Source organism: Poecilia latipinna, unplaced genomic scaffold (assembly GCF_001443285.1).
Source record: "Poecilia latipinna isolate Pla-1442-1.1 unplaced genomic scaffold, P_latipinna-1.0 Scaffold309, whole genome shotgun sequence".
NCBI lineage: Eukaryota > Metazoa > Chordata > Actinopteri > Cyprinodontiformes > Poeciliidae > Poecilia > Poecilia latipinna.
Window position 1 is genome coordinate 77571 of NW_015112925.1, and position 26138 is coordinate 103708.

General features: G+C 40.8%; 2 protein-coding genes across 4 annotated transcripts; one reads left to right on the forward strand and one right to left on the reverse strand.

Moving 5' to 3' along the window:
• Positions 1–421: 421 nt before the first annotated feature.
• foxh1 (forkhead box H1) lies at positions 422–5760 on the reverse strand. Of its 2 annotated transcripts, none has more exons than XM_015034706.1 (4): positions 5238–5760; positions 2642–3223; positions 2109–2213; positions 422–1598 (listed from the first exon to the last, which is right to left on the reverse strand). In XM_015034706.1, the coding sequence occupies exons 2-4, from the start codon at positions 3095–3097 to the stop codon at positions 636–638; spliced, it is 1524 nt and encodes a 507-aa protein (XP_014890192.1). In that variant the 5' UTR covers positions 3098–3223; positions 5238–5760; the 3' UTR covers positions 422–635. The 2 variants fall into 2 exon arrangements, with proteins under 2 accessions (XP_014890192.1, XP_014890193.1); XM_015034707.1 differs by lacking the exon at positions 5238–5760 and adding an exon at positions 4166–4216 and having other exon boundaries at positions 2642–3221.
• A 2746-nt stretch (positions 5761–8506) lies between these two features.
• On the forward strand, positions 8507–24427 carry ppp1r16a (protein phosphatase 1, regulatory subunit 16A). 2 transcript variants are annotated; one of them, XM_015034708.1, is made up of 11 exons: positions 8507–8687; positions 16075–17073; positions 17900–17970; positions 18636–18781; positions 19047–19150; positions 19236–19360; positions 19759–19884; positions 19963–20038; positions 20125–20254; positions 20341–20503; positions 21296–24427. In XM_015034708.1, the coding sequence occupies exons 2-11, from the start codon at positions 16827–16829 to the stop codon at positions 21812–21814; spliced, it is 1707 nt and encodes a 568-aa protein (XP_014890194.1). In that variant the 5' UTR covers positions 8507–8687; positions 16075–16826; the 3' UTR covers positions 21815–24427. The 2 variants fall into 2 exon arrangements, with proteins under 2 accessions (XP_014890194.1, XP_014890195.1); XM_015034709.1 differs by lacking the exon at positions 8507–8687 and adding an exon at positions 11950–12284.
• The last annotated feature ends 1711 nt before the right edge of the window (positions 24428–26138 follow it).

The following is a 26138-nucleotide window of genomic DNA, read 5'->3' on the forward strand; positions in this document are numbered from 1 at the left end:
TTCAAGTGGTTCAAAATGTTTTGGATTTCTCTTGCAATCATTAATAAAAAATATAAAAAAAACAAAACAAAAAAAAAAAACAAAAAGAGAGAGACATCTGTAAACAAGGAAAGTAAAATCTTTACATGCATCCTAAAGATCAGCTCTCACTTAAGACCAGCCTGAGTGTAATGCGACTCGGGAAAAACCTGACAGCCATCAGTCATGAACTCCATTTGCCGTTTTGGACTTCTCGGCTGTTTTTTTTCCAAGAGTCCCCATGTGATACATTCAATAAGTCACAGTGGATAGACAGCATTAAAAACAATCCTCAAGACATTGTATTAAACAACTGTGCAAACAAGATCTGCAGTGCAAAGAGTCTGTAGCAGCACGACCTTTCATTGAAACACTGAGGTAGATATCTGTTGAGTTATATAGCTTTTTTTTTTTAGGTAGGTTTTCATCAATAAAACTCAATGCTGAAGGCAGAATTACAATTTGTTTTAAAACACACTGACGTGTAAATATATAAAAAAAAAAAAAGAAAAAAAAAGAAAAATCAGCTTCTGGCTAGCAAGAAACCATAAAAGAGATTGTGTGGAGCTTACGGTTTACTTCCTGGTTGGATTCCTCGTTTGGTGTGTGAACGACTCTCAGTACTGGTGATACTTGTTGAGAGGAGTCCCGTTCTGCAGGGGGTACTGACTCTGCGGTTGGTGATGCGAGTAAGCGTTCTGATTGGTGGGCAGCAGTGCATCGAACACGCTCTTATTTGGAGGAACCGACTGCAGCATGTTGTCCAGGTCCATGAGCAGAGGAGGTGGCTGAACTGAGACTCGCCTGCTGGGGAGAATCGGCCAGTAGGAGTGACCTATGAAGTGGGAAGGCGCCATGGGAGAGCTACCATAGCTGTAAAGTGGTAGTCCGCCGTGCAGCGGCATTACGGGGCCTCCGTTAAACCGCATGCTAGGTGGGGCGACTGCATTTGGGGGAGCATACTTGGCGTAGGAGGTTGGAAGCTCCCACGGAGGAGCAACGGTCTCCCGTCTGGCAGATTTGTGCAACGGCGGTCTGAGGTCCTCGTACCCGTCAGATCCTGCTTCACCATTAGGAGGGACACGCTTCCCAGTGTGGGACAAGACTTTCCATTCCTCATCGGAGGAGGTGGAAGAGGTGGAGGCAGGGCTTACCGAGCTGGCGGAGGAGGTGTAACGAGAGCCTGGAGGCGGCGAGGGCCGAGGGCGCTCCACCTCACCCCAGCCGTCTCTGTCCACATGCCCAGAAGCGCTCGTCGGCCGCAGGCTGTGCAGTAAGGAATCGATGGCAAAGGACGAGTCCAGCTTGGGCCTGAACAAGTTGTCCTGCGACGGCGGTGAAGGATTTCCTGATGACACGGGCGGGAGAGAGGTCACACGCTCAGTCGGAGGAGGAGGGGGCGGCTCAGATTCCGGCTTGTGTCCCTGCAGGATGTAGGGGGCCAGATCCTGAGCGAAGATAGTCTCGTCTTGGCGCGACACGGCCGTGTTCTGCCTCTTCAGGAGATCCAGGGGAATACGGTTCAGGTCCACAGCCCAGAAGTTCCCTTTCCCCTGAGGTTTGCCTGGATCCTTCAGCACCTGCAGATCAAAAGAAAGACACATTGCTGCCTGTTTGACCTGAATACCCAGTCTGGCAGGATGGGCTTAGTTTCACCCCTAAAAAAATTTAATCAGAATGGTCGCAAAATGCATAAACCAGCTGACCCTTAAACAATGTCAACCATTTTTATTGGCTCCTCTGGTGAAGTTGTGTAACAACATGATTGTACTTTGATACATTTACAAATATCGCTTAACAAAAGCTACAAAGTGTTTTCCCATATGTTTCAAAAGCTCCATCTCACTCCAACCCATATATATGATATGTAAACATCATATATGTATATATGATCGTTCCTGATGATTTTGATGATGGCATTTGACAAAATGCAATGTTTATTGCTACATTTATTTTTTTTTATTTTTTTTTGGGTGGCTTCCTACAAATGGAACAAAGTTTCCTTAAAGGGAAACATAATGACATCAGCTTCTAGAAGGGCCCCTTGAAGTCTTTGAAAGTGGAAGTATGAGAGCCTTAAGTACACAAACCTTAACAAAGCAATTATAGGAGGAGAGGTTGTGTCGCACAGAATCTCGCCACCCTTTGTAGTTCCCTTTGAAAAATGGAAACAGGGTACTGATCTCCTTCAGGATCTGGAATAAGAGCGAGAAACCATCTCAGTTCATGTTTGATGCAGCACAGCAATGTCTCTCACCCCCCACCCACCCCTCCCAAAAAATGCCAAACAGAAATATTAATAGTGGAAATGACTAATTTGCAGAAAAGTCCAAATAAATGTGTGGTTGGTTTTTTTAAGCTTGTACTGTATATCTTATCTGTGTTCTGATGCAGATCAGTGTCTGGCTTTACTGTGGCCCAAGCTTATCAAAGCAAACCATGAGTGGCAGGAATGGTGGTCACCCAAGTGTCACAGAGAGGTGACTGTTTAGTGTCAGATCTTTCAGTGTAAACGAGATGCCTGCATGTTAAGAAGTAGCCAGTAATCTTTAAGGGTAAAAGACTTTGTGCGCTATGACAATCTAAAATAACTCCCCTTTTTTATACATTTAAGACCATTTACCTCAGATAGTGTAAGCTTCTTCTCTGGGGAGCGCTGGATGACCATGGCGATCATAGCCAAGTAGGAGTAGGGTGGCTTGGGATACCGCTGGTAGTTCTTCTTCTTCCCACTGCTGGAACCGCTTTTCTCCCGTTCGGCCCTCCACGTCTCCCGCGTCACGTCCCGAAGCTTCCCGTTGGCGTCGTCGCCGTCCTGGTATGAAGAGTGGGCTGGAATGGTTTGATCCGCGAGTCCAGTGGCACCGCCACGGTGCTCGGTGCGTGCAGAGGGCTGCTGCTGCTGCTGCTGCTGGGGGGTCATCTCAGCCGGTTGTTGAGGCCGCTGCTGGGCTAGACCGCAGGAAGGAACCCTCCGCTGCACATTTCTGTAGATGTCAAGTTGATGGTCGCGGTGTTCTCCACTGTGGCACAGAGCGGCTGGTGCCAGGAGGGTCTGCTCCGGCCAGTGCTTTGTCATGTTGATGCAACCCCGGAGAAGAGGGGGAGAGCGATCGGCCAGGAGCGAGAAAGAAAGGGGGGAGGGATAAGGGAGGTCGAAGAGTCGGTCCTTAACTTCTGGAAGACTGCTGGCTCCAGGCTGACTCTATTTGAAGAGCAAACAATTAACAGTTTCATGTAAATCCCGCTGCGTAACAGTGGGGGGGGGGGAGTGAATGGCACGTTATCTGAGAGTAGAGTGGCTGATCGCCCTGGGGGGTTTGCGCATAGAAAAAGGACAGAGAAAGACAGTAAAATGCCATAATATCAACAAACCACTTGCAGCACAGATGTGGTAGGATTCCTTTTGGAACAACGCCTGGGACATTTACGCACCGATGACTTAGGCGGCGTTTTTAAGGGACAAAAACATTTACTGAGAAACTTTGGTAGAGCGCAAATGACTCATTTCGACTTAAACTTAAGAGGCGCATCTTTAATTTGTTGTTGAAGTCAAACATTACAGATTGTGCGGGAGGGGACGGGAGTTTCGGTAGAGAGATTAGCAATCTCGATTAGAGCTAATCAACTATTTTCCGTGAGCAATATACAAAGTTATTGGCTAATATACAAACACTGAAAGATTCAATACATTAAATAAAAGACTATCCGTGTTCTTTTTTCTTCTTTTTTTTTTTTTACCCCCCTCTTAGAAATGTACACTGACGACAATATAACACACCTGCATGACCTGAGAATTTCCACTGCCCGAATTCACAAAATTATTTGAAAAATAAAACGCATTTAAGGGAGAAAAACAGATTTGTTTATCTTTGTTGGTGACGTCACATGAGGGAGAAAAATTCAACACTTCAGAAGATGAGCGAGTTTTGGCACATTTTTATGTAGGCCTCAAGTTATAGTTAAATTGTATTGGGTTTAACTCTATGGGTTTAAGCCACCCAGTCAGCATTTTACAAATGTGGCCCATATTTGGATTGGATGAATTAGTTTTAATCTTCATATACTGGTGTGATGCAGCGAAACCAAAAAAAGGGGGGGAAACTCTTTTACGTCTTAACACCATTTTGAGAACCAGCTGTAGGACTTAAGGCCATTGCTGATATTTGGTCAACCCTGGTGGGTTCAATCTGTTGTGAAGGCAGACCTTGACCCATCCAGAGAAAAATGAATTTGCTTCTAGCAGCAAAAATAAAAATTTAACATCTTTGATTCTAAAATCTGACCTTTACAGTCCATCCTGGTCGTCTTCAGCTACCACTTCCATGTGTTTCTTGCTTACCTGAAATTCATGTTGTGCATAGGTTTTTTTGGTGACTATATTTTTTAATTAATATATGCATACTCTGAGCTGATAAACATCAGCTCAGTGGTCGTTTCATTCAAATGGAGTGAAATTATTTTGAATTTTAACATTGGGATTAACACATTTTAATAGTAAGAAGTCAGCTTGTTCCCCCTATATGCTTTTCAAATTCTGAAAAGGCAAGACTTTCAAAAGTTATTAAATATAAAAAAATGTTTTTAATTGTAGGCTTCCTGATCATCTGCACATAATTTGGCCCAATTGCTGAACACTGCCAGCAGGATTGTTCTCCACAGTAGGGAGGGTAGGTGGTGCTGTCTAGGACTGCGCAGAAAGTCACCCAGTGCTCAGAGACTAAAGTTTCGGGAATGCAAGTCCTTTGTTCAGGTTAATGTAGTGCTAATGTGTAAAAGTCTTGCTTCCCAGCAAGCCAGAGAAAACAAGTTGGATTACAAGGAGCTCCCATGGCAGGGGGCAGGGGGGAGCTGGTTAGCATATGAGGAAGCGGCTACTGGGCAGGCCTTTCATTCAAAAGCATGTTTGGGGTTTCTGATGTTCTACAGGCTGCTAAGTGCTGTGCTTGGCAGAACCATTCACACCTCATACATGAAGCAATGTTTCCACACCCAGTTGTTGGGGAAACTCGCTCACATTTACAAATCCCCCAGAAGAATCAACAGAATTTAAAATGTTAGCTGGAAATGAGCTTGACAATTATTTTTAAGGTGCTTATTGCAGCCTTATTTGTTTTTTTTTTTAATGAACTAGCACCATATCTGCCCATAATTTAGTTTACTCTACACATCTTTGAGAAAAAAAGTCTTCTTTAGAGACGCTTGCAAAAAGGACTTACCACTTAATATTTCAGCTTTTTCCACCTTTGAAGCAATAAGCAAACTATTTGAACTTGGCTACTAAGATAAGCAACAAGCTTCCATCAACCACCTGCTGCAATCTGCGGTTTTCTTCTCTCAGTTTGTCACATTTTTGCTGACACTTTATCCCCCTCTAGTGGTCATTGTTCAACTGCCATCTTGCAGTTTCACTGCAACCTTTTGACCTATACATACTGTGATGGAGACCAGGGGTTCCATCCCATGTTGATTATTGATATTATGTTGTTTTCAGTTCAAATGTGTTTTCTATCAGTTCTTTATTTTAGTTACATTGTGACAATTGGTGAACATTCTTTGTGGGTATGGAGACTGGCCATCTTTCCTGTTTAGAGAATGTGGGGGAAAATGTCAGTTTGTTTTGATTTAGATTAGTTCAATTTGAGTTAATTGAGTATTTGCCTTTCTGGGTGTGTCTCAGCAAGGTGGAGCAGAGAGGGAGACGAATGCTCCTGGAGCATACCAGCTTCCATTAGGAGGGGGAATACTCTGAGGATTTATATTTAGTTATATTTACTTTTGATTGACCTTAGATTAGTTTAGTTGTAATAATTTGCATGCATGTAAATATTTGTTGGATCATTTATTGTTTGTTAGTTTTGTGTAAGTAGTGTTTGTTTGTCTTTTCTTTTTGATCACCCCTTTACCTGGTGTAAGTGTTGGAACTTTCCTCAGGTATAAATGTCAGCTTCTTTGTTTCACAAAAAAAAAAAAAGGGTGTTGGTGTAATGAAGACTTGGAGCTCCCAAATAAATCCACCTCAAAGACATTTGTTGCCTCACTTCCTTCTTTAACGCAGAGCCTCCTCCGGTCAAAGTGACACATACGTATTTACTTGGTGAAAATTTTTTCTTACATGGCTTTGTGCTCATAGAGCTGAACAGGAAAGTCTGTGTTACACATGCACAGAGAAGTGTTGGTTTCCAAAAACACCTATCTGATAAAAACTGTCAGGCTTTCTCTTCCTGTCTGCCGGAGTGGGAGCTAATAGGTTTTCACTGGATTAGCGAGTGAAGCAGGGGAAGAATGGGACGTCCTGTGAATAGAACAGCATCAGGGACAATTCTGTTCATCTCTAGGCTGATTGTGTTGGGACAAATCCCTCCTCGGCAGGCTTTAAACGCCTGCCGAGGAGGACGGAGAAAGTGAAAGAAAGTCTCGATTGTGTCGTCTGTCTCTGAAAGGTCCCTGCGTTCTTTTTCTTTTTCTACTGAAAAACGGGAACAAGAATGAGCCTGCAGATAAACGTTGGGGAATAACACGGAAAATTTTACATTTTAGAGAGAATTTATGGTACGTGTTCCCAAGGCGTTTGGGAGAGTAGGGGTCCCACAGCATCACAGATCGTCCACCATACTTAACAGTGGAAATGATGCACTTTTCCACAATGTCATCCACTGTCTCACAGCAGACCCTCTTGGAGTGTTGTTATTGAAAACCTCCATGACAGAAAATGTTATCTTTACTAGCATCAATCACAATCAACTAGCTGGCATGTGGATAGAGTCAACTAGTTGTTCACCCCAAAAGGATTCTCCTTGCTACACTTCTCTAACAGTGAGTTTCTTTCTTTTAACACTCTTCCCTCACTTGGTGGCCAGTGGCTATATGAAATGTCATATTTACTCGACGAAACAAGACACTAGGCTAATTGAAATGTCCATAAAGCTTTTATATTCTGATAAAACTAAGTAAATTTTTGCTTTTGCTCTGTAGGAAGCTTATTGTTCTGTAGGAACAATTTGCTTCCTACAGAGCAGATTGTTCTGTAATTCGCTCTGTGGGAAGCAAATTGTAAGCATTTGCTTCCTACAGAGCAAATGCTCACAAAAGAGAGGTCGAAATATTCTGTTTAATGGAACCTTTTTCTACTTCAAAAAACCCCAAAAAACTTTTGTCCAGGAGAAAGGCTGGATGACGCTGTGGTACCCCTCTGTTGGAATACTGGAACTCTTATATTGACAACCTGATCTGCTGGAAGTGTATCCAGTCTTAACAGCTGCCCACTCGCCTGTTGAGTTGCACCTGATAGCTAAGCAGGATTATGAAGTTTGGTTGATGAACGAATGATCTGTATTTATAAAAACCTTTGATAATGTCCTTTAGGAAAACTGTACTGATTGCTCCACAGGGGTCAGTAGATAATTCCTGCTGTGTTTTGGTAGAGTGGTTGGCTCACTGCATTGTTTTTATATTTTTAGAGCCTAATCAACAGCAGAAATGTCTAGCAAATTAGCAAAAAAAAAAAAGAAGAAGAAGAAAAAACCCACAAGAGAACTGTAAGTCTTTGTGAAATTGATGTTTAGTTATTATTCTGGCTCTGTTTGGTGTGATTCTCTACAGTTCAACTCTGATAGATGGAGTCACATTAACACGTTTATGCATAGGTTATACGTATACAGGAGGAAAGAGTGGTGTGCTTTTCCTCTGAGGCATGTCAGGCTATCACACCCACCTGTTTACAAAAGGTTATATGAGTGTATATTCCTGGAACTTTGAGACTAACATGAAAGAGATTCCACAGAAATGTCAAATTCTACTCAGAATTTCTTTCTTGCACAATGTGGGAAGAAAAGAAATACATACTCAATGTCATTGTCATATAGTCGCACGACAAAATAACTGAACCTTTTCACCTTTGGTCCTTTGGTAAACACAAACTTCAAGGTATTTAAATACTGATCACAATGTAGTGCATAAGTGAAAATTGGAAGAAGAGCCATACAAAGTTTTCAATGTTTGTTTTTACAAATGCAAGTATGGAAAGTGTGGCTTGCATTTATATGCACCCCTCTTTCTCTTGATATCTGTAAAGATCCAGCACAATAAATTTCTTTCAGATGCCAATATGCAATTAAGAGTACACCTTTGTCATTTAATTTCAGTAAAACTACAGCTGTTCATGGAAGACCTCAAAGGTCATTATAATAACTAATTGTAGGACAGACAATTTGAACTTCTCATTATAATGGCCCAGTCAGTGCAATGAATATCACGTGTTATTATAATTCCACTTAATAATTATTAACTAATTTGTGTTGGTTTATCAATAGGTATAATAATAATATAATATAATATAATAGTTAATATGATGTGTTGTTTTATGTTTCATACAACAGACAAAATGTCTGCCAATAAAGTTTGAAGTGAATGGGGATGTTGGAGGTGAATAGAACTGTATGCATTCTGAACTCTATGAAAGTTGAACATTTCTCCCCGAAGACTCTGCCGCCCTCTAGTGGAGGCTGCGCTGTCGGAGGAGAGGGTACAGGTCAGGTTGTTATGGTGAGGCATTTCCCCTGAGGGCTGGCAGGCAGGAGCTGGAGCGGTGGACAGCAGCTGACTCGGTTTTCATAGCCGCAGAGCTGAACAGGAGCCGCCGCCACCGCCGCTGACAGCCACTTCAACAGGTAAGATGTCACCTCTGCGATTTCTATCAAATTCAAGTGGAAGTGGCTGTTCTGTTCGGTTTCATTTCACGCCTTTTCAAATAAATAAAGTCGTCGCCGAGAACACGAAATAACGTTTAATCTCCGCAGCGGTTTGTTTCTGGTTATGGAGCAGCTCAACAGCAGCCAGCTAAGGTAACGCTAGCATGACGTGACCTCTCTCCATAGTCGACTCAATAAACTCAGTCAGCAGGTCCTCTCAGTAGTTTTTATAGCATAATTAAAAGAAAAATGTCGACTCTGTTCGAGCCCTTCTGCTGTGAATGAAGGCGGGTGAGTTAAAGTACTTTCTACCTGACAGACCAACAGCTACCTGTTGAGTCAGTGTAGATGGACCGCTAAGGAGCGTTAGCTAATCTGCTGCTGCTCCTCCAACACCGTTTAGGTTGATGTTAAGCCTCTGCTGCTTCTATTGGAGCTTCTAATTACAGTTTAAAGTGGAATTAAGTCAAAAACAAAAGCCCAACATGCTTAATTCATTTCTACGACCACTTAAAATTAAAATCGTCCGGAAATTAGTGAACTGTAGTTCACATAGTGACATAAAAGTTCAGGTCATAGTTCAGTATATCTCCACTTTTTAAAGGTTCCCCCTGTATTATTAGGAGTGCGGGCTTGATAATCAAATAATTAGATTATAAAATTACCATACAATGCTACGTTTTTGAATTTATTAAGCCGCAAACTGGTCGACATAAAATTATTTGTTTATTCATTGTCATTTCCAGTGTCTTGCAAAACATTAATACTACATGTGCCTTTTCACAATTTGTTACCATAAACTTCAGGGTGTTTTGTTGGCATTTTATGTGAGAGGAACAGAAATTGGTGTTAAGTGGGAAGTAAATTTTACATATTTCTTTTTAAACAAAAACAACATAAAAAAAAAACAGTATGTTAATTCGGATTAACCCTCCTTTACTCGGATGAAAGTTCATTTAACCCTAGCCCATACAAAATGCTCAGCATGGTGGGAAAATAACACAGCACATGACTCTGGACACATCACACCCACTATTTAGTCACAGCCTCAGGACTTTTACACATTTAGTGAAACATGGTGGTGGCAAAGTTATGCTGTGGGACAAGGAAGCTGGTAACATTTGATGGGAAGATGAATCAACCTTAATTCATCTTCAGGGGTTAGTTCACCCCTGAACTAACACCCAGTTAGTTCAGGGGTGTCAAACTCCAGTCCTTTATGGCCAATGCTCTACAACTTTAGATGTGTCCCTGGTCCAACACACCTGACTCAAACGGCTGAATTGCCTCCTGCGCAGGCGGTCATGGTCTCCAGAGTCCTGCTAATGACCTCATTGTTTGACTTAGGTGTGTTAAAGCAGAGACGCATCTAAAAGTTCAAGGACGCTGGACTTTGAAGCCTTGAGTTAAGGACCCCTGGGTTAGAGGCTATAAAACACAAGGACATAAACATAGAGCTGCAGTGGAACAAATGACTGGACAAACAGATGTAGCTTAGTTATATTTCCCATACAGTCCTATGCAGGACTGTATATGTTTCTATAGTGTTTAAAAATGAAAGAACGAAGTAAAAACATGATTATCTTGTATAAGTTAACAGTAGTTAGCCTAGTCAACCGGCCCCTTTGGTTTCAAACATGGAACAGGAACACAGTTTGGTTGAGTGTGATGTCATTTCTAGATCTAAGCATATAGCAGCCACCAGAACAGGTTCCTGGTTCCAGATCACCACTCCAGTTCACACAGAGGGATTCTGCGTGAACCATCTGTTCAAACCATCTCTTTCATTGATCACAATAGGCAAAGATCATGTCCCTGACTCCAAAGTCTCTCTGCCCGGCTTTCACAAAGAGTTTCGAAGAGGAGCTGCAAAAACAAATGAGGTGGATTAGCAGTGCTTGCCAACAGCCGAAGGTGTCGTCCAGGAGATGCTTCTGTGAAATATCATCTCAGCAGCCTGGACATTTTAGTTGTCATAATACAAGATGGCACTACCACCCACAACGAATCCATGAAGACAGTTGGATTATATTCACTACGGCATTTAAGTTTAGGCATCAAGTATTTCTGAACTGACTCTGGATCTCCAGTCTTACTAAGCTTGAGCTAATTTGCAAGTAATTAGTTCCTGCACAATTGTGCACTAATTAGTGTTGGCTGTTCACATAAAATCAAATTTGAAGACATTACAGTTTGTGATTAAAATGTGAAAACATTAAAGGCGTATGAATACTTTTGCAAGGCACAGACATGACATCTGTGGGTATCAGGTTATGTTTTGGAAAACCTGGAAGTATTTACTTCTTGTGAGAGCCCTAATCGTCATGCAAAACACTGATAATATCAAAGTGGACACGCCTCTTTAGTATTTGGCTCTCACTGTGCATCAATGACTTATTAACCCCTAACTGAGGTATTGCTCATGAGTATAGCAGCGTATGGGCCAAAGTACTTTTTCAGTAGCATTGCTGTGGGAAATGTAGTCAAATATTTGTAGGGTTTATAATGCAGACAAAGATTGCGATGGACAATGTGACGACAGGAACACAGCTCTGGAAGGAAATAATGAAATGGCCAGATTAAATATCAACACACGAGGTTTAGTGGACTTGAACCCTGAGTGAGCTTATGAAGGAAAGAGCAAATACTGGGTAATTTTTGAGGAAATCCTGTTTGTAGCTGAAATTGTGACTGTGAAGTAGTTACTAGAGAGATATTTCTTAGCAATCGTGATATGGTTTATGTTTGTAATGATAAAAGTCCAGATGACTCAAGAAAGCATGTGCTCAAATTCCTCTTTGTATCCATTACTCTCTGTTGGGTGCGTAAAAGCCAGATACTCCCTTCTATCTCATTTTAGAAGTAAAGTTTCCAGATTCTTTTGTCCACATGTAGTCAGACTATTTTCCTTTTCATTCAAGGCCTCTCCCTCTCTCTTACCGTGCCATTGGCTACTTGGCAGATTTACTGAGATTTCTGGGTGATTATATGGTGCAACCCAAATCTTTACACATGACAGAGCTTACTGTCGGTCCTCCTCACTCGCTCGTTATGTGCCTCTCAGCAAAATTATAATCAAGTCATGTACATAATTTTTTTTTTTTGCAACCATCAACAAATAAAAAAACCCCATATGTTTTGTCTCATCAATTTTGGTTTAAAATTGATGCAAATAGACTAGAGACACCCGTTGTTATTTATTTACTCAGCAAGCTGTTTCAAGCTCCACTTCTTCCGTAATTGATGTCTGTGCTGCATAGTAAGTGACAAAACAGCCTTTCTGTGTGTTTGGCAGGCCGTTCTGGCCACTTGGCTTTGTTTCGGGTTTTATGCTGGATCGTTCCCGAACCATCAAGCCACATTGACTCAGCATTGTTCGCGTCAGTCTGTGCGCTTCATCAAATCACTTCACTAGGTTGTTGGCAGCACACAGCCCAGTTTGGACTCGTTTTGTGGCGATAAACCACGGATGAAGCTCTTAGCGGCCTGGGTAGTCTGCTTTAAGTTTGAGCAAAGGTGTGTCGGCTGTATTTTCAGCCGGTGTTCTTGGAAGAGTGATCAAGTTGTTGCACTGAGGTAGGTACCACCTAACAGAAGGATGTAAGAACTTTTGCATGCGTGTGTGTGTTTATGCTACTCTATTCATCATAGCTGTTTGGAGAAAGTTTGTGTTCTCCGACAGCCCCTTCCTGTTAGGTCATCCAATTAAAAAAGGTCGGAAGACTATAAATGTCAGAGTGATGCTGTAGAATGTTTCCAAACACATTAAATACACTTTTTTTTCTTCATGTAAAAAAAGATTATTTTCTTGGGAGTTTTTGTTATGACTGAGCCTTATATTTTCCTTCTGACTGGTCTTGGCCTGACTCAGAAACTCACAAAGTTCCTAAAGTCTTTCCAACAACAAATTCCACAACAAGTGTTATGAAGGAACCCAAATATCCCTAAATCCATGAGTCACAGAGAATCAGGATTTTTCTTCCCCTTTTCTCTGTTTTATTAACTGCGTTATCTTTCTTTCTTTCATTCTTTTGGCAAGCAAACGCATAAATGATAACCGGAATAAAGTTTGTTACTGAAACTTGATTTTAAACAGTGCTGCTCTGTCATGCTAATGTTTACACACCGGCACAAAACCTTTGATTTCTGTCCAGCTTCTGTGTCGGTCTGGAGCTGAGCGGGGTAGTGGATCAGTAGAAACCCTTTGAAGTTATCCTTCCAAATTTGTTACGTCAGTCAAACTGAGCTTAGGATATGAATATTATTGAATGGCTAACTCCTGGTCAATCAGAAACTCAAAAATCCATGTATTTCTGGTCAGTAAAGCCACTGTACTTACCAGGGTATTCTGACAAAAACTTTCTTCAGGGTTGATGGTGCTGCTGAGTGAAAGGCTCAACAAAAACCTATGTGGGTTTGGGAAAGGGGTTTTCCTCCGTTTTGGAAAGGTTGTGCTTTAATTTACAGATGGCTCTACTAAGTTTCTACGCTGTTCGTATTAATCTGCAATATCAGTAGGATCTGTAAATTAAACCCTGAATGTTTGCTCTTTTTGGGATAAGATTTATTTCTCAGTCAGCTCAACAGTAAACATTGGAGTGTTGTGGCTGAGCTTCATCCCTCTGATACCCTGCACTGATTGGCTTTGGCTGAGATCTGACTTGTCCACCTCACTCTGCCAAGGTCGCTAATCTGCAAACATCGTCCTCTTGTGCCCTGACTGCGTGTTTGCGGTAATGGAAAGGATTGTAGGAGACTGATACTCTTTTGTTAGTTCATGTGCCAAAGTTAGTGTTTGTGTTCAATACATTTTAGTTTTCCATTCTGTCAGCAAATGGTGGACAATTCCACTAGAGGTTAATAGAGGTGCTCATTGGATAAGACATAACAGCAACAGCTAAGCTTCCTAGCAAACGGTTAGGAGATTTTAAAGAGACAATTCCCTTTTGCCCAGAAGACGTTTAAGTTGTTAATGAGATTGTTGTCACTAGAGACTGTTTGGTTAACAGTGATTTAGAGATGTTGGCCGAGACCAGCTCACGCAGATGGAGCTGTGTTGCATTTGGAGCCTTGCTCCTTGCCCTTTAAATGCTAAGAAGATATTGGATTATAAACTCACCTGGACAAATCTTTGTGTGGTGTAGGTCCTCTTTTCATTGTGCTTCAACAAATTGTAAACAAATATCTATTATTTCATAAGTTTTTATCCTTTATTAAGTTAAATATTGTCATTTAGCATAGTTGAAGTGTTTCTTAAAGAGGTTAGTCAAAAAAAAAATTAAATGGTAGTCAAACAGCGATACATTTCTGAATTATTAATAATCATTTTTTAAATATGAAAGTTGAGATATTTTAACAGCGGTATAACATGTTGCAATTCAGAATGCCAAGTTAGATTGAAGAAGATGTGTTTGTGAAAACATCTGGGTGAAGCACATCATTGTTCTGGTGTGGATGACATTGTTCACACAGAACTTTAAATAGTCATCTGGCAAGTAGAGTGAATCCAGTCTGTTCTCTCAAATCGTCCCCACAGAGCTTCTTCCTGCTGTGGTCACCAACCCGACGGTTCTTTTGACCACAGGTTACCGTGAAACAACAGTTTTATAGCAGTGCTTTGCTTTGTCAAGAGAAAGTCTTGCAGTGATGTTGTTTACATCCCAAACAAAAGCAAATGCATTTAGAAAGAAGGAAATTATGTTCACTGATCAATTTTAAACCTTTTTGTGGACATTTTCTTGGTTTGAGCCTCGTTTAGCTACACATTCACTTAACTCGAGTCAGCGATAGTGGAAACACTCTAGATAGCAAAATTTGTAATTCAGGGACTGGACTTTGAATTTCTCACCTGGATAACATGAAATTAAAAAATAAATAAAATGGACTATGGTCTGGGCAGATATAAGTGGGCACTCCATGGAGATTTAGGGACATTCAACCAAGTTTCTTTGAAAAATCCTAACATCTAACTGCAGGAGTTTTCCAATTCAAAAAAAAAAACAAACAAACAAACACTTATTTTGATTTATTAACATCTAACATTGTTTAAAATTTTTTAATTCATTTAGGTAGTTGCCAGGAAGTACAGTTTTGCTCAGTTTCCAGAAAATGTATATGTTCAAAATATTTTCTCTGACTTCTGGTTACTGGTTGGGTAAAACCCTTTATAATCAACATTAGTGTTTATAATCTTTAAATCATAATGACAGCAGAACCGGCCCAAATGACCCTCATCAAAGGTTTACATAACTCATTTCTTAATTCCAGGTATTACCCATTTCAACTTAAGGAAACACCAAGTTTTTAAGGTAGTTGGTGGAACAGATTATCTTCGTGCCAAAAAAGCCTCCAGTTCTTGTATATTCTTGGGTTTGCTGCATGTTCTCTGAATAATGGCCAAAATCTCAAATTCAGCCAAGATATTTTAACTTGTGAGCACAAATGGTTCCTCTCAGCTTGTTTCATTTGTAGCCGGTAGCCTGTTCACTCTTATTTGTGCTTTGCTAAAGTGGCTGATTTGACTGTTTTGACCTTTACCACAACATAAGGAAATCCTTGCAGAGTGATTTATGACTGTCAGTATTTTAAAATAGACTATTCACAAGGCCAACCAAAACGGTAAAGGAGACAGTGTGTAGGTAAATCTCTGTACACTGAAAATATCATTGGGGCTTTTAGCTGTAACTCACTCCAAACTTTATGAATTATAGCATTCAGGAGAAACATTGCAGGAACGATAAACCTCGGTAAGACGAACATCTGAGAGGAAGTTTGTAACTGATATATCTTATCATTATCAGTACACCTATTTGTCTGCTATTCGACTGATTTATTGAGCTAGTGTGGCTTAAGCACACTATTTCAGTCACATTTCAGGCATTGCTTGCTTGCTGCGGTAGCTCTGGGTCCTCGCACTAGTGTCTTACCATTCACTCTCTCTATCTTAGTGAGTGCCTCTAGTTGACCTTCCTCTCAGTGTGTACAGGCCAAAGCCTGAATAATATATGAGTAGCCTGGAAAGAGCCGAGCGCGAGTCGTGTATCTCTGCTGGAAGTTAACGAAAGGCAACGGGAGAGATATTAATGTCCGCCGTTGCTAGAGTTTGAACTTGCACTGAAGGGGAGTGTCGCTATGCAGATTTTAACCACTTCTTGTGTCTTGATCTCGTCCCTGTATGGGACAGCCATCGCAAGCAAGCTTCAGCTGGCGTCAATCATTAATGAAAAGCATCCCACCTTCTCAAGTTTCTTTAGGAGAGACGAGGGAGAGGAGGGAACTCGGGGGTTAAAGATAACAATGTTAGAAGTGGAGAACTCATGCATTCTGCTGTAACGTAGCACTCACATTTTTTTCTCCCTGCCCACAGACTGGATCACAGAGGAGCAGCTAATTACAGCCTCTGTACTGTCAACACATCACCTGAAGAATGTTCATCAACAAGAAAAAGCCATGTAGCATTTACTAAGCACCTCAATTGGATTCATGAAATAATCTGGTACTGGAGAGGACATGGTCTGAATTCTGCATCTGTTGTCATTGAGCATCCCAGTTCTGTCTGCATAATGCACATGTTTATTCATCGCCAGTGGACTCTAAAATCACTGCCCCCTGTTGAATCCAGTTTTTGGACTTTATCAGCCCCAAATTAAACACTTTGGGGAAGGGAGCGAGTCCACAAAGCTGAGAGTGTGTGTTCCATCTTCCTCCTCTTTTCCTCTCCTTGAATGTATTATTGCAAGATCATCTACAGCTGAAATGGAAAGGACTGAAAGTTTGCAGAAGCTAGCACTTTTTCCTTTCGGTAATAAGTCAACAGCATTTCATTTTGGTCCAATAAAAGTTTTTATATAAAACGTTGATAGAATCCCAATTGTAATCATGGAGATATTTAGAGAAAAAGCAACTTGACTTAATTTATTTTTCATCAGTTTCCTTTTTTTGTAATTTATTTATGTGCTAAAAGTCTAACCCCTATTTTATGTTCTGCTAAACACTGTGATGTAGTTCTTTGACCCTAGAGAAGACTAATATAATATTTTGAAAGCCAAATCACTAAAAGAATCTAGTCTTGGAGAACGAGCTGAACACAGGCACGAAAAGGCCGGAACCCTGGTCACCATGGCAGCAGATCACGGCGAACTGCTGGCCGAGATGGCCACGGTCGGGCGTCTGAGTGCCACGGAGCGCCTGAAGCACGCCCAGAAACGCCGCGCCCAGCAGCTGAAGGCTTGGGCGCAGATGGAAAAGGACGCGTCCCGAGGATCCAGGGCCAAAGCGGACAAGAAGAAGAAGCGCACCACAAAAGTGAAGTTCCCCAACTCTGTCACGCTGTTGGAAGCAGCGGCCCGCAATGACGTGGAGGAGGGTGAGAAGTAAACACACACACACGCACTGCCTTTCGAAACTCTGCATGTCCTTCAAAGGCTTTCACATTTTCTGACATTACAATAACACACTTCAATGTATTTAACAAGGATTTTATGTAATGCCATAGCTTAAAAGTACTTCTTGGAAAACATGCAAATAAGCATCTTGGGTGGAATACTAAACCTTTACATCAAAGTATCTCCAAGTGTCTCCTAATCATAGTCCAGACCTAAATTGATTGAAAAAAATCCCGTTGGGACTTGAAAATTGATGTTTACAAATGCTCCCAAATCAATTTTGGCTGCACTTCAGCTATTCTGCAAAGAAGAATGTTTAAACATTTCAGTCTCTGAAAGTACAAAGTAGATAGAAATGCTAAGGATGGCTCTCTATGGTATTTAATCAGGGGAACCAAAATAACATATGCACTCTACTCTTACCAGTTTTGTATTTGTGTAAAAGATTGAAAACTGTGTGCTTTTTGTTCCTTTTTCCCAGTTATGCTATAGTTTGTTTTGGTCTGTCACATACAATCCCTATTGGTTATTGTGAGGGATTCTACCTCACGACAAATCAGGATCATTTTCCCGAGAAATTATAGATTCTTTTGCAATAAGCTCCAAGTTTTGTTTTCAAGAGGTTTACTGTTGGCTGCTTGGAATAAGGCATTGATCTCTATCCAGAAACAAATTTGTTTCTGTTTAGGACCCACAGACATACCTTACATAAATCCACCCTGATTAAATACAGGCTTTCTTCCAGTGGGATCTTGCGTGTGTGTGTGTGCGTATGTTTGTTTTTATGTGTGCTTTTGCTTTTTCTAGTGAGAGAGCTGCTCAACACCGGTGTCAGCCCAGATCTGGTCAATGAGGACGGACTGACAGCCCTGCATCAGGTAGAGAGGCAGCAGGTTCAGGAGTTTGCTGATTGTAGTATTTGGAATTGTCAAAACTTAAACACACTACTAAATATGCACACAGACCTACTTTGCTTTAGGGTAACAATAAAGGTTCTGTCACAAACAGAAATTGCATGTTTTCAAAATGTTTGTGACTTTCCAGTGTTGTGTCTGTCTGTGATGTTTGCACCCACCACGTCTTTTTTTTAAGACTTTATTATGTCTGAATCTTCTACATAACTTAGTTTATATAATGACAGATTATTCAACTTTTTGTTCATTTTTGTTCAAATTTTAGAAGACTAGAATTTCTGGCCAGATTTAGAGAAAGTTAAGGGATTTCTGTGATTTTAACTCCAATGGCCTCCAATGGTTTAACAATTTAAACCATTTGTAATTTATTCTCCCTATAAGTTGATGTAAATTTCTGCCTCTTCTCACTCATGAAAGGAGTGTTTGTCAGTACAGAGAACTCTTTATAAAATCAGTCACAGCTGAGTTTTTAGGAAAAACTTTGTATTTGCACAGCAGAAGACTGAGCCATTCATGTAAATCTTTCCTCTGAAGTAAGCTTAGTCTTCATTCAAAATCTAGCAATGATTTATCCATGTATGCATTTCCTTGTTTGCTTTTTATCCCAGTGTTTTTCTTCTTCTTCTCAGTGCTGCATCGACGACTTTGTGGAGATAGTTCAGTGCCTGCTAGATGCTGGTGCCTCTGTGAACGCCTGCGACAGTGAGCTGTGGACGCCGCTGCACGCTGCTGCCACCTGTGGACACACTGGACTAGTGCAGCTCCTCATTCAGGCGTGCGTCACTTTTCCCTTCCATTCTGAAAAATATCCTCAAGTTGTTGTTTTTTTTCTAATTTCTTTTAGCCTTTTACTCCTCTCTCTTTCTCTTATGTATTTATTTATTTTTCATTTTCAGAGGATAAACTGATTGAGAGACCTAAGATATGCAGTATGCAAAACCAGTGCAAATATGGCTGCAGTTTGACTTTGAAAACATCGCTTTGTACACGAAGGTGTGCCACTCTTACCCTGAAAAATTTGCATGTCTATTTCCTTGTAGTGGAGCCAACCTGCTGGCCGTCAATGCAGATGGCAACATGGCTTATGACCTCTGTGAGGATGAGGCCACACTGGAGCTGCTAGAGATGGTTATGGCTGAGCAGGGTCAGTAATTGTCAAATCTTTTGCAATGCAGGGGGGGAGAGAAAACGTTAACTGTTAAGCATAACGTTTTGGGGGAATTTTTCAGGGATAACTCAGAAGCGGATAGATGAATGCAGAGGAGCGAAAGAGCTGACCATGCTTGCTGACGTCAAGGCTTTGATTAACACCGGAGCAGATTTAAATGCACAAGACAACAATGGAGCGACCCTGGTGAGAGGCAGATGAAAATAATTGTAACACATGGTACACAAGTGATAGTCCACCAGGGTGTAGTCTAGGAAAGCGCTCACTACACATGCACCCTGAACCTGAATCAGTAGGATCAGACAACAGAAGGCAAAACAAAGGGATGTGAAAAGCATCAGTCATACAGAATGCATAACTCAGTCATTTACAGGAAACCATTAAATTAATGATTGGGTTAATCACATAAAGTGCTATTCTGAAAAGAAAAAATTATATTCGATGTTTGAACCTTTTTGTAAAGTAAATTAGTCAGAAGCCGTGTAACAAGAGTAAAAAAGGGTTTGGACGAACTGCACTGTTTCAGTGCAATAAGAAGCATCCAGCACTACAGTAGCTTTTTTTTTTTTTTTTGTCCATTTCAGCTCCACATAGCATCTGCCAATGGCTACATGTCTGTAGCAGAGCTGCTAGTCGACCAAAGGGCTCAGCTGGAACTGAAAGACTCTGACGGATGGACGCCGCTTCACGCCGCCGCCTGCTGGGGACAGGTTCGCTCTGCCGTCGACCTTGAGTAACTTTGTTTTGACCTGTCTTACCGGGTGTCATTTGTTTTCACTCGTTTCCAGATCCAAGTGGTGGAGCTGCTGGTGGCTCACGGAGCCAATCTGAACTCCAAGTCAGTTTTAGATGAGACGCCGCTCGGTGAGATCGGAGGCTTTGTGTGGGCATTTTGTTATGTTTCTCTGAAATAACTCGATGCCAGATGTGACGCGTTGCTCCGTCTGCAGATGTGTGTATTGATGAGGAGGTCAGAGGCAAACTGATGGACTTGAAGAACAAACGCGACGCCATCATGAAAAGTCAGGACAAGCAGAAGGGCACGCTGCAAAGACGAGTGTCCAGCACCGGGAGCAGAGGGTAAACGAGGGAATTCAGGGACACTAGAGCAGGGATTTATTATTATCAGGTGTTTTACCTGATTCCCGTAACATTTGCCCACACAGGAAGGTTGTGCGTCGGGTCAGCGTGAATGAACGCTCCAGTCTGTACCGCCGGGAGCACCACAGGGAGGCCATTGTGTGGCAGGAGCCGGCGACCACGCCTGAACCGCAGGACGACGACGAGGACAGACAGACTGACATCGAGCTGCTTCAGCATGCTCACATGGTGACTGAAAACGGCTCCTTTATCTCATCCACAGTTTGACTTTAGGGCGGCAGCCAACGGTTACTTTAGTAATCGATTGATCCGTCGATTATTCTGACGATTAATCAAATTTAAGAATTGGTACATTCTGTAGATTTTTCATTTAACTACTCCATCTTATTTATGCATTAGAAACCCATCTAAAAGTAAATATGAATAACTTTTGTTAAATAAGAAAATAAATATTCTGCTCCCTGAAGTACAATAACTACAGCATTCCTTTAATGAACGCTTTATAATCTGGAGGAAATTGTGCATCTGCAGCTAAGAAATACTCCCAACAATGTGAAAAACTCGGCCCTTTCTGCTCGACTTACTATCAACACGTTGCAGAGGTGATCCAGTGATTGTTATTTGGATTAATTAGTTAATAATTGGGTAGCAAACGGTGCTTGATAAGAGATTTCTTTTTACATAATTTGAACAGAGTGAAGCTAAAGCTATGTCATTTCAGGAGCTCTGCGTAGAGCTTATTTATAAAGGTTTTGTTTTTTTATCTTAAATGCAAAATTTATATACATTTCATACATCTAAGATGTTCTTTGAACAAGCTGCAAAGACGAGTATCGAACACTGGAATACTCTGATTCTATAAACTCCAGATAACTATTGATTGATTACTAAATTAGTCGATGATTGTTCCAATAATAGGTCCATCACAATGATTCTGATTAAGCTCTGTTTGACTTGATGAACTAGTTTGTTTTTTTATTTTATTTTTAAGTTTACTAAAAGTTTCCATTGTTTTCTCAGGTTGCTACCGGAGCAGCAATGACACGCGTGGAGGAACTGGAGGTTGCCGACAGAAAGATCGCGTCATCCAGCGTGGGGAACGGGGAGACGTCCGTGTCTCTGGCTTCCTCTGTGCCTGGCGAGCTGTGGAGCGGCGGGGGCCGCATGGATCGCAGCGGCGCCTACGAGCTCAGTCCGCCGTCCGGGCAAGCGGAGGGCGAGGGCGCCGACAGCATGACTCGGGAGAAATCGCACCACACCCTGGCCGACCTGAAGCGCCAGCGCGCCGCTGCCAAGCTCAATAAGTATCCCGCGCCCCCTCCCCCGCTGCCCTCCACCGCCGAGGTGGAGGAGCCTCCTGTCGCCGCGACGACCCCTCAGGTTCAGCCAGAAATCCAAACGATCCCGACTCCAGAGCAGCCGTTGTCGTCTCCCAGTCAAGTGTTCTTCACCCCGGCCAGCGGAGATCCTCCCTTGCTGAAACTGCGGGCCCCCGAGGAGGAGCAGACCAACAAGGAGCCATGCTGTGGCCTCATGTAGACGCTCTCTACTGCCTGCAGGGGGCAGAAGCACTCCAAAGTGACAAACACCTTTAAAAACAGACTTTTGATTGCAATGCATCACTGATGACTATCAGTTTAGGCCTCATGCTATCTGATCTCTCAACAGAACGTGTAATGACTACGTTGGCTTAGAAATTCAATATGTAGATTCTCTAAAAAATAATAAACCACAGAGATAAAGCTTCTGACTCACTAAGGAATCAAAGTGCCTTGCAAAATCAGTTACTACATTTTTTTCACCTTTTATCAAACCACAAACTTTACTGTATTTTATGGGGATTTCATCTGATGTGCACTACCTTGTGTTGGCCTAACTACGTAGTGGATAGAAAAGCATAAATGGTTGCCAATGTTTCTTTCTTTTTTTTTTCTTTATTATATACAAATGCAGATCTGACCTTTGGCTCGTATTTGTACACTTTGTATGACCAGCTTTTGCTGTTTTTGCAGCTTTTATCTCTACCAGCTTTGCACATCTAGAGATTTGTCTTTTTCACATTTTTCACTACAAATTAGCTCGAGTTCAGTTATTCTGACGCATGAAGATGCTTTTTCGGAGTCACTGCTTTGTTGCTTTGGCTGTGTCTTCAGAAGTTGAATTTCGACCCCAGATTCTGGTTTCATGGCATTGATAGTTGTTGGTTTTTTTTCTACCTTTTTCTGTGTTTAGGCTCATTCATCTCCCCATCAATCTGACCAGCTTTTCTATCCCTGCTGACAAAAACTATTCCCAAAGCATCATGCTGCCACCACTATGTGTCATGTTAGTTTTTCTAAATGCATAGAACAAAGGGTTGCATTTTGGTCCTCCTTCCAATAACAGTTTTTTCTTACCAGTCTTTCATAAAAGGAAAGATTAGTTGAGAGCTGCCTTGTCAACAGATTCTCCCAACTTCATGTTCATGATGCTGTTTATCTAATATTCTCTTAAGTCTCTTTACTCAACAAGCGACTGAAAGCACTTGACCGCACTGAATTTTGTGTAAGGATATTAGATTAAAAGGAGCTGAGCACAAAATCAAACCACACTTCTTATTTTATTTGTACACACATTAAAGACATTCATTGTTTTCATTCCGTTTCTGTTGTAAATCACATAAAATCCTATCAAAATGCATTTGTTTGTGGTTTTAATGTGACAAAATGTGAACGGGTTGCAGGGTGCAGGACATGACTTTAATAAATGGTGATGGTATCAACTTTGTAGGGAGTTGATATTCTTGATTTGGCCAAAACTACTGTAATATGTGATGCAAAAACTCACTGGTGGGCGCTTTCCCCATATTTTTCTTTTTTCCCCATTTTATTTTTTTTTACGCTTTCTTAAATACTTTACCCTCATTCACAAATATTTGGGAAAGGAGAATTAAAGTACATCTTTAAAATCATGATTTGGTTTACATTTTAATTTTAGATACTCGCATATATTCTACTTCTAGGCATGTTTGCAATGTTAAGCATTAAACTGTGTTTAATGCCTAACATGCCTAATGGCCAAATGTCTCACTAGGCTACAGCATGGCCTAGTGACACATTTCCCTCTCAGATATTTATTCTAAAACATTCGAAATGCGGAGGAACATTCCCATTGCACGTTTTCAGGTGAGACTGGGCTGCCCCGTGCCAATAATGGTTTGATGTCCAGTTTGTCTATTTCACCCATTTTCTTCTTCTTCGTTCAGCCTACATGCTCCAGCTTTGCCCCCCCCTGCTCGGAGGCATTTGTTTCTGTTGAATGTAAAGTTTTGAACTCAGGAGATCTCCAGTATCCAGTTTGCCTAGAAATGTGAGTCGGCATAAACATGAAGTTGTCTACTACTTAAACTAATTTCTCTTGATACGGAAAGAGGTCTTTTTTAATGACTGGTACAAAGTATGTGGATACATTAAAGATTTTATTTTATTTTTTTTAATGTTTGGATTTCTGAATGATTTACAGCTTTGTATTTTGAATTTAGAAAAATGCTTGTTCTTTAGCATTCAAAAAATTTACATTTCAATATTGTAATGGTGCAATTTGTACATTTATTTTCCTTTGATATGAAATTATTTCTCTAAGTCAATGTACAATTTACATTTGTCAAAACCTATTCTCTGTTCTTCTATCAGTATTTGTTTTTCTACTCTCAGAATTTAATCACATTATTTATTTGTCTTACTTTGGAGGGGGATGGGGGGGCGAACATCTTTTAAAGATGATGACATGAAGGAAAAACTGAAAGAAAAATATTTTTGCATTCACACAATGATCAAAGAGTTACTTAATTGTCACATTGATAATCAGAGTTTTGTGCCTTCATTTGGTGGCTGGTTTGCAGTTGGTGCACAATGACCCACAAATGACGTCGGTGAGCTTTGAGATTAAATATGATGGACTTGATGTGCATTTTAATGTACCGTTTACTGTAAAACATCACTGTTTTATTTTTATTGATTGAAAAAAAAGACCTAAATACATTGTTTTCACAAATTAATTTTGTATTTCAATATTGCATAAGCACTTAGCACATCTGGATAGCATTCCTACAGATTACTAAGATTATACATACTATACTTCATCCCAGGGACTAAATACGATGTAGAAAAATTCTGTCTTTCTCACTTTTTAGAATTATCAGACCATTTGTTTCTTCTCTAAATACAGCAGATTGTTGTCATTTTGCTCCGTTCCTCTTGTGTAACTCAATTTTCTCTGCCCATAATTCTATATGTGCCCAATATCGTGTTGACCACTTGAAATCATTGACTTTGTCATCCTTAACCCATTTTGTATCTTATTTGATAGTTTCCTTAGAGTTAATGACCATTTGGAATAATAATCTATTTAATGTTTTGTAATGTCAATATTTAAATATTTTGATTCTTTCCTCAACTTCTATTTTGTGAGGTGCACCAGTTCCTCTTGCAGCAAAACAACCACACAACATGATGCTACTGCGCCCATGCTTCACAGTAGAGATGGTATTCTCTGACTTGCAAGCTTATTTTTTTTCTCTCCGTACAGTCACAATGTCTAGTTTCATCAAACCACGCACCACAAGACTTCCTTCTTTTTTCTTTTTTTTTTTTTTAGTTTTAGTTTTTGTCTTTGCTTACCAATGAATCTGTTTTTATGTTATTTTGGATAAACAGCTTCTTCCTTGCTGAGTACATAGTATTTTAAGCCAGGCTGGTGCCAATCTTGGCACCCAAGGATGAACCCGATAAGGAGTTCCTAGGATACCTTGGAGTTTTGGTGAATTTTTTTAGATTTTCTTTCAAGCAATATTCCTTCAGGGGGCAGTATTGTGCGTTTTCCAGACACATAATGCAATTTCATAGCATAGTCAAGTAACGTAATGTTACTTTCAGTTGTCATAAGAAAGCTGCATGTCAAATATGACTTAATAGAAATTTTATGTCCTGATTTAAGGACATGGAATTGGGCCTCTGTCTCTTTAAAAACTGACTCTTTTTTAATTTACCCCTTCAGGAAGTTTTCCTTTAAAAGTTTTTTTTTTTTTTTTTTTTTTTTTACCAGGATTGCACTGAGAAGTAGTTTGTATAGTGAACTCAGCACATGTGCAGCTCCTCCAGGTGTTTGCTAATTGCTGCTGGTGAGTCTGATGGAGAATCCTGCAAACAGGAAAAGTATAAGTCGCACAAAAACAGGTTGCGTCTTCCGATAAAGTGTATTTAAACACCTGGTTCCTACTGCAGTTAAGTTTCTCATGAGCCCCCTCTGCCCCTCCTCCTCTTTTCATTTTACTCCTTCATCACACTGGGTACAGCTCAGATGTCACTTCAGTCTGTTTTGAAGTGCCTGCCAGTGCAGCCATAGATAGACATGAAGAAAACAGGACTTTGAAAGCATTCAATGTAAATGAAACAGCTTTTTTTTTTTTAGCCTCAACTTGAAATATTTTGCACCAGAATCATAAACGCTCAGAAGATCGTAGCACTCCGACATGGTTTACAGCAGTCCTGCATAGTTTTGTGTCATAATGGAAACCGGTTTATGTTCAGTTTTGGCTTCTGAGCTCCTTAGCGCTGCTCAGTTTTTACTTTTCTTACAGCTGACCTTGACCATAACCTATTATGTTAACTTGGTATTTGATGCTACCAGAATGCATGCTGCGTGACACTCAAACGTCAGCCGGACATCACATGCTATAGGACGTGCCCTGTTTTAGTTGGCGATATCAAATGTCTTTCCTTAGACTTTTCCAAGATGTCTCTGCAGAGTCCTTCTTGCACGAATGCCGATTTGATAATCTGATCGTTATAGCAACTTGTTTTTCTGGTTTTAGTTTTGTTTTATA

Bases quoted from the DNA above. Each gene is read 5' to 3' on its own strand.
- ppp1r16a (XM_015034708.1), top strand. From the start codon at position 16,827: ATGGCAGCAGATCACGGCGAACTGCTGGCCGAGATGGCCACGGTCGGG. The intron at 19,151-19,235 runs GTCAGTAATTGT...GGAATTTTTCAG, and splicing joins GATGGTTATGGCTGAGCAGG to GGATAACTCAGAAGCGGATA. The intron at 19,885-19,962 runs GTTCGCTCTGCC...ACTCGTTTCCAG, and splicing joins CCGCCGCCTGCTGGGGACAG to ATCCAAGTGGTGGAGCTGCT.
- foxh1 (XM_015034706.1), bottom strand. From the start codon at position 3,097: ATGACAAAGCACTGGCCGGAGCAGACCCTCCTGGCACCAGCCGCTCTG. The intron at 2,214-2,641 runs GTAAATGGTCTT...CTCTTATTCCAG, and splicing joins AGAAGCTTACACTATCTGAG to ATCCTGAAGGAGATCAGTAC. The intron at 1,599-2,108 runs GTTTGTGTACTT...TTTGATCTGCAG, and splicing joins CCTATAATTGCTTTGTTAAG to GTGCTGAAGGATCCAGGCAA.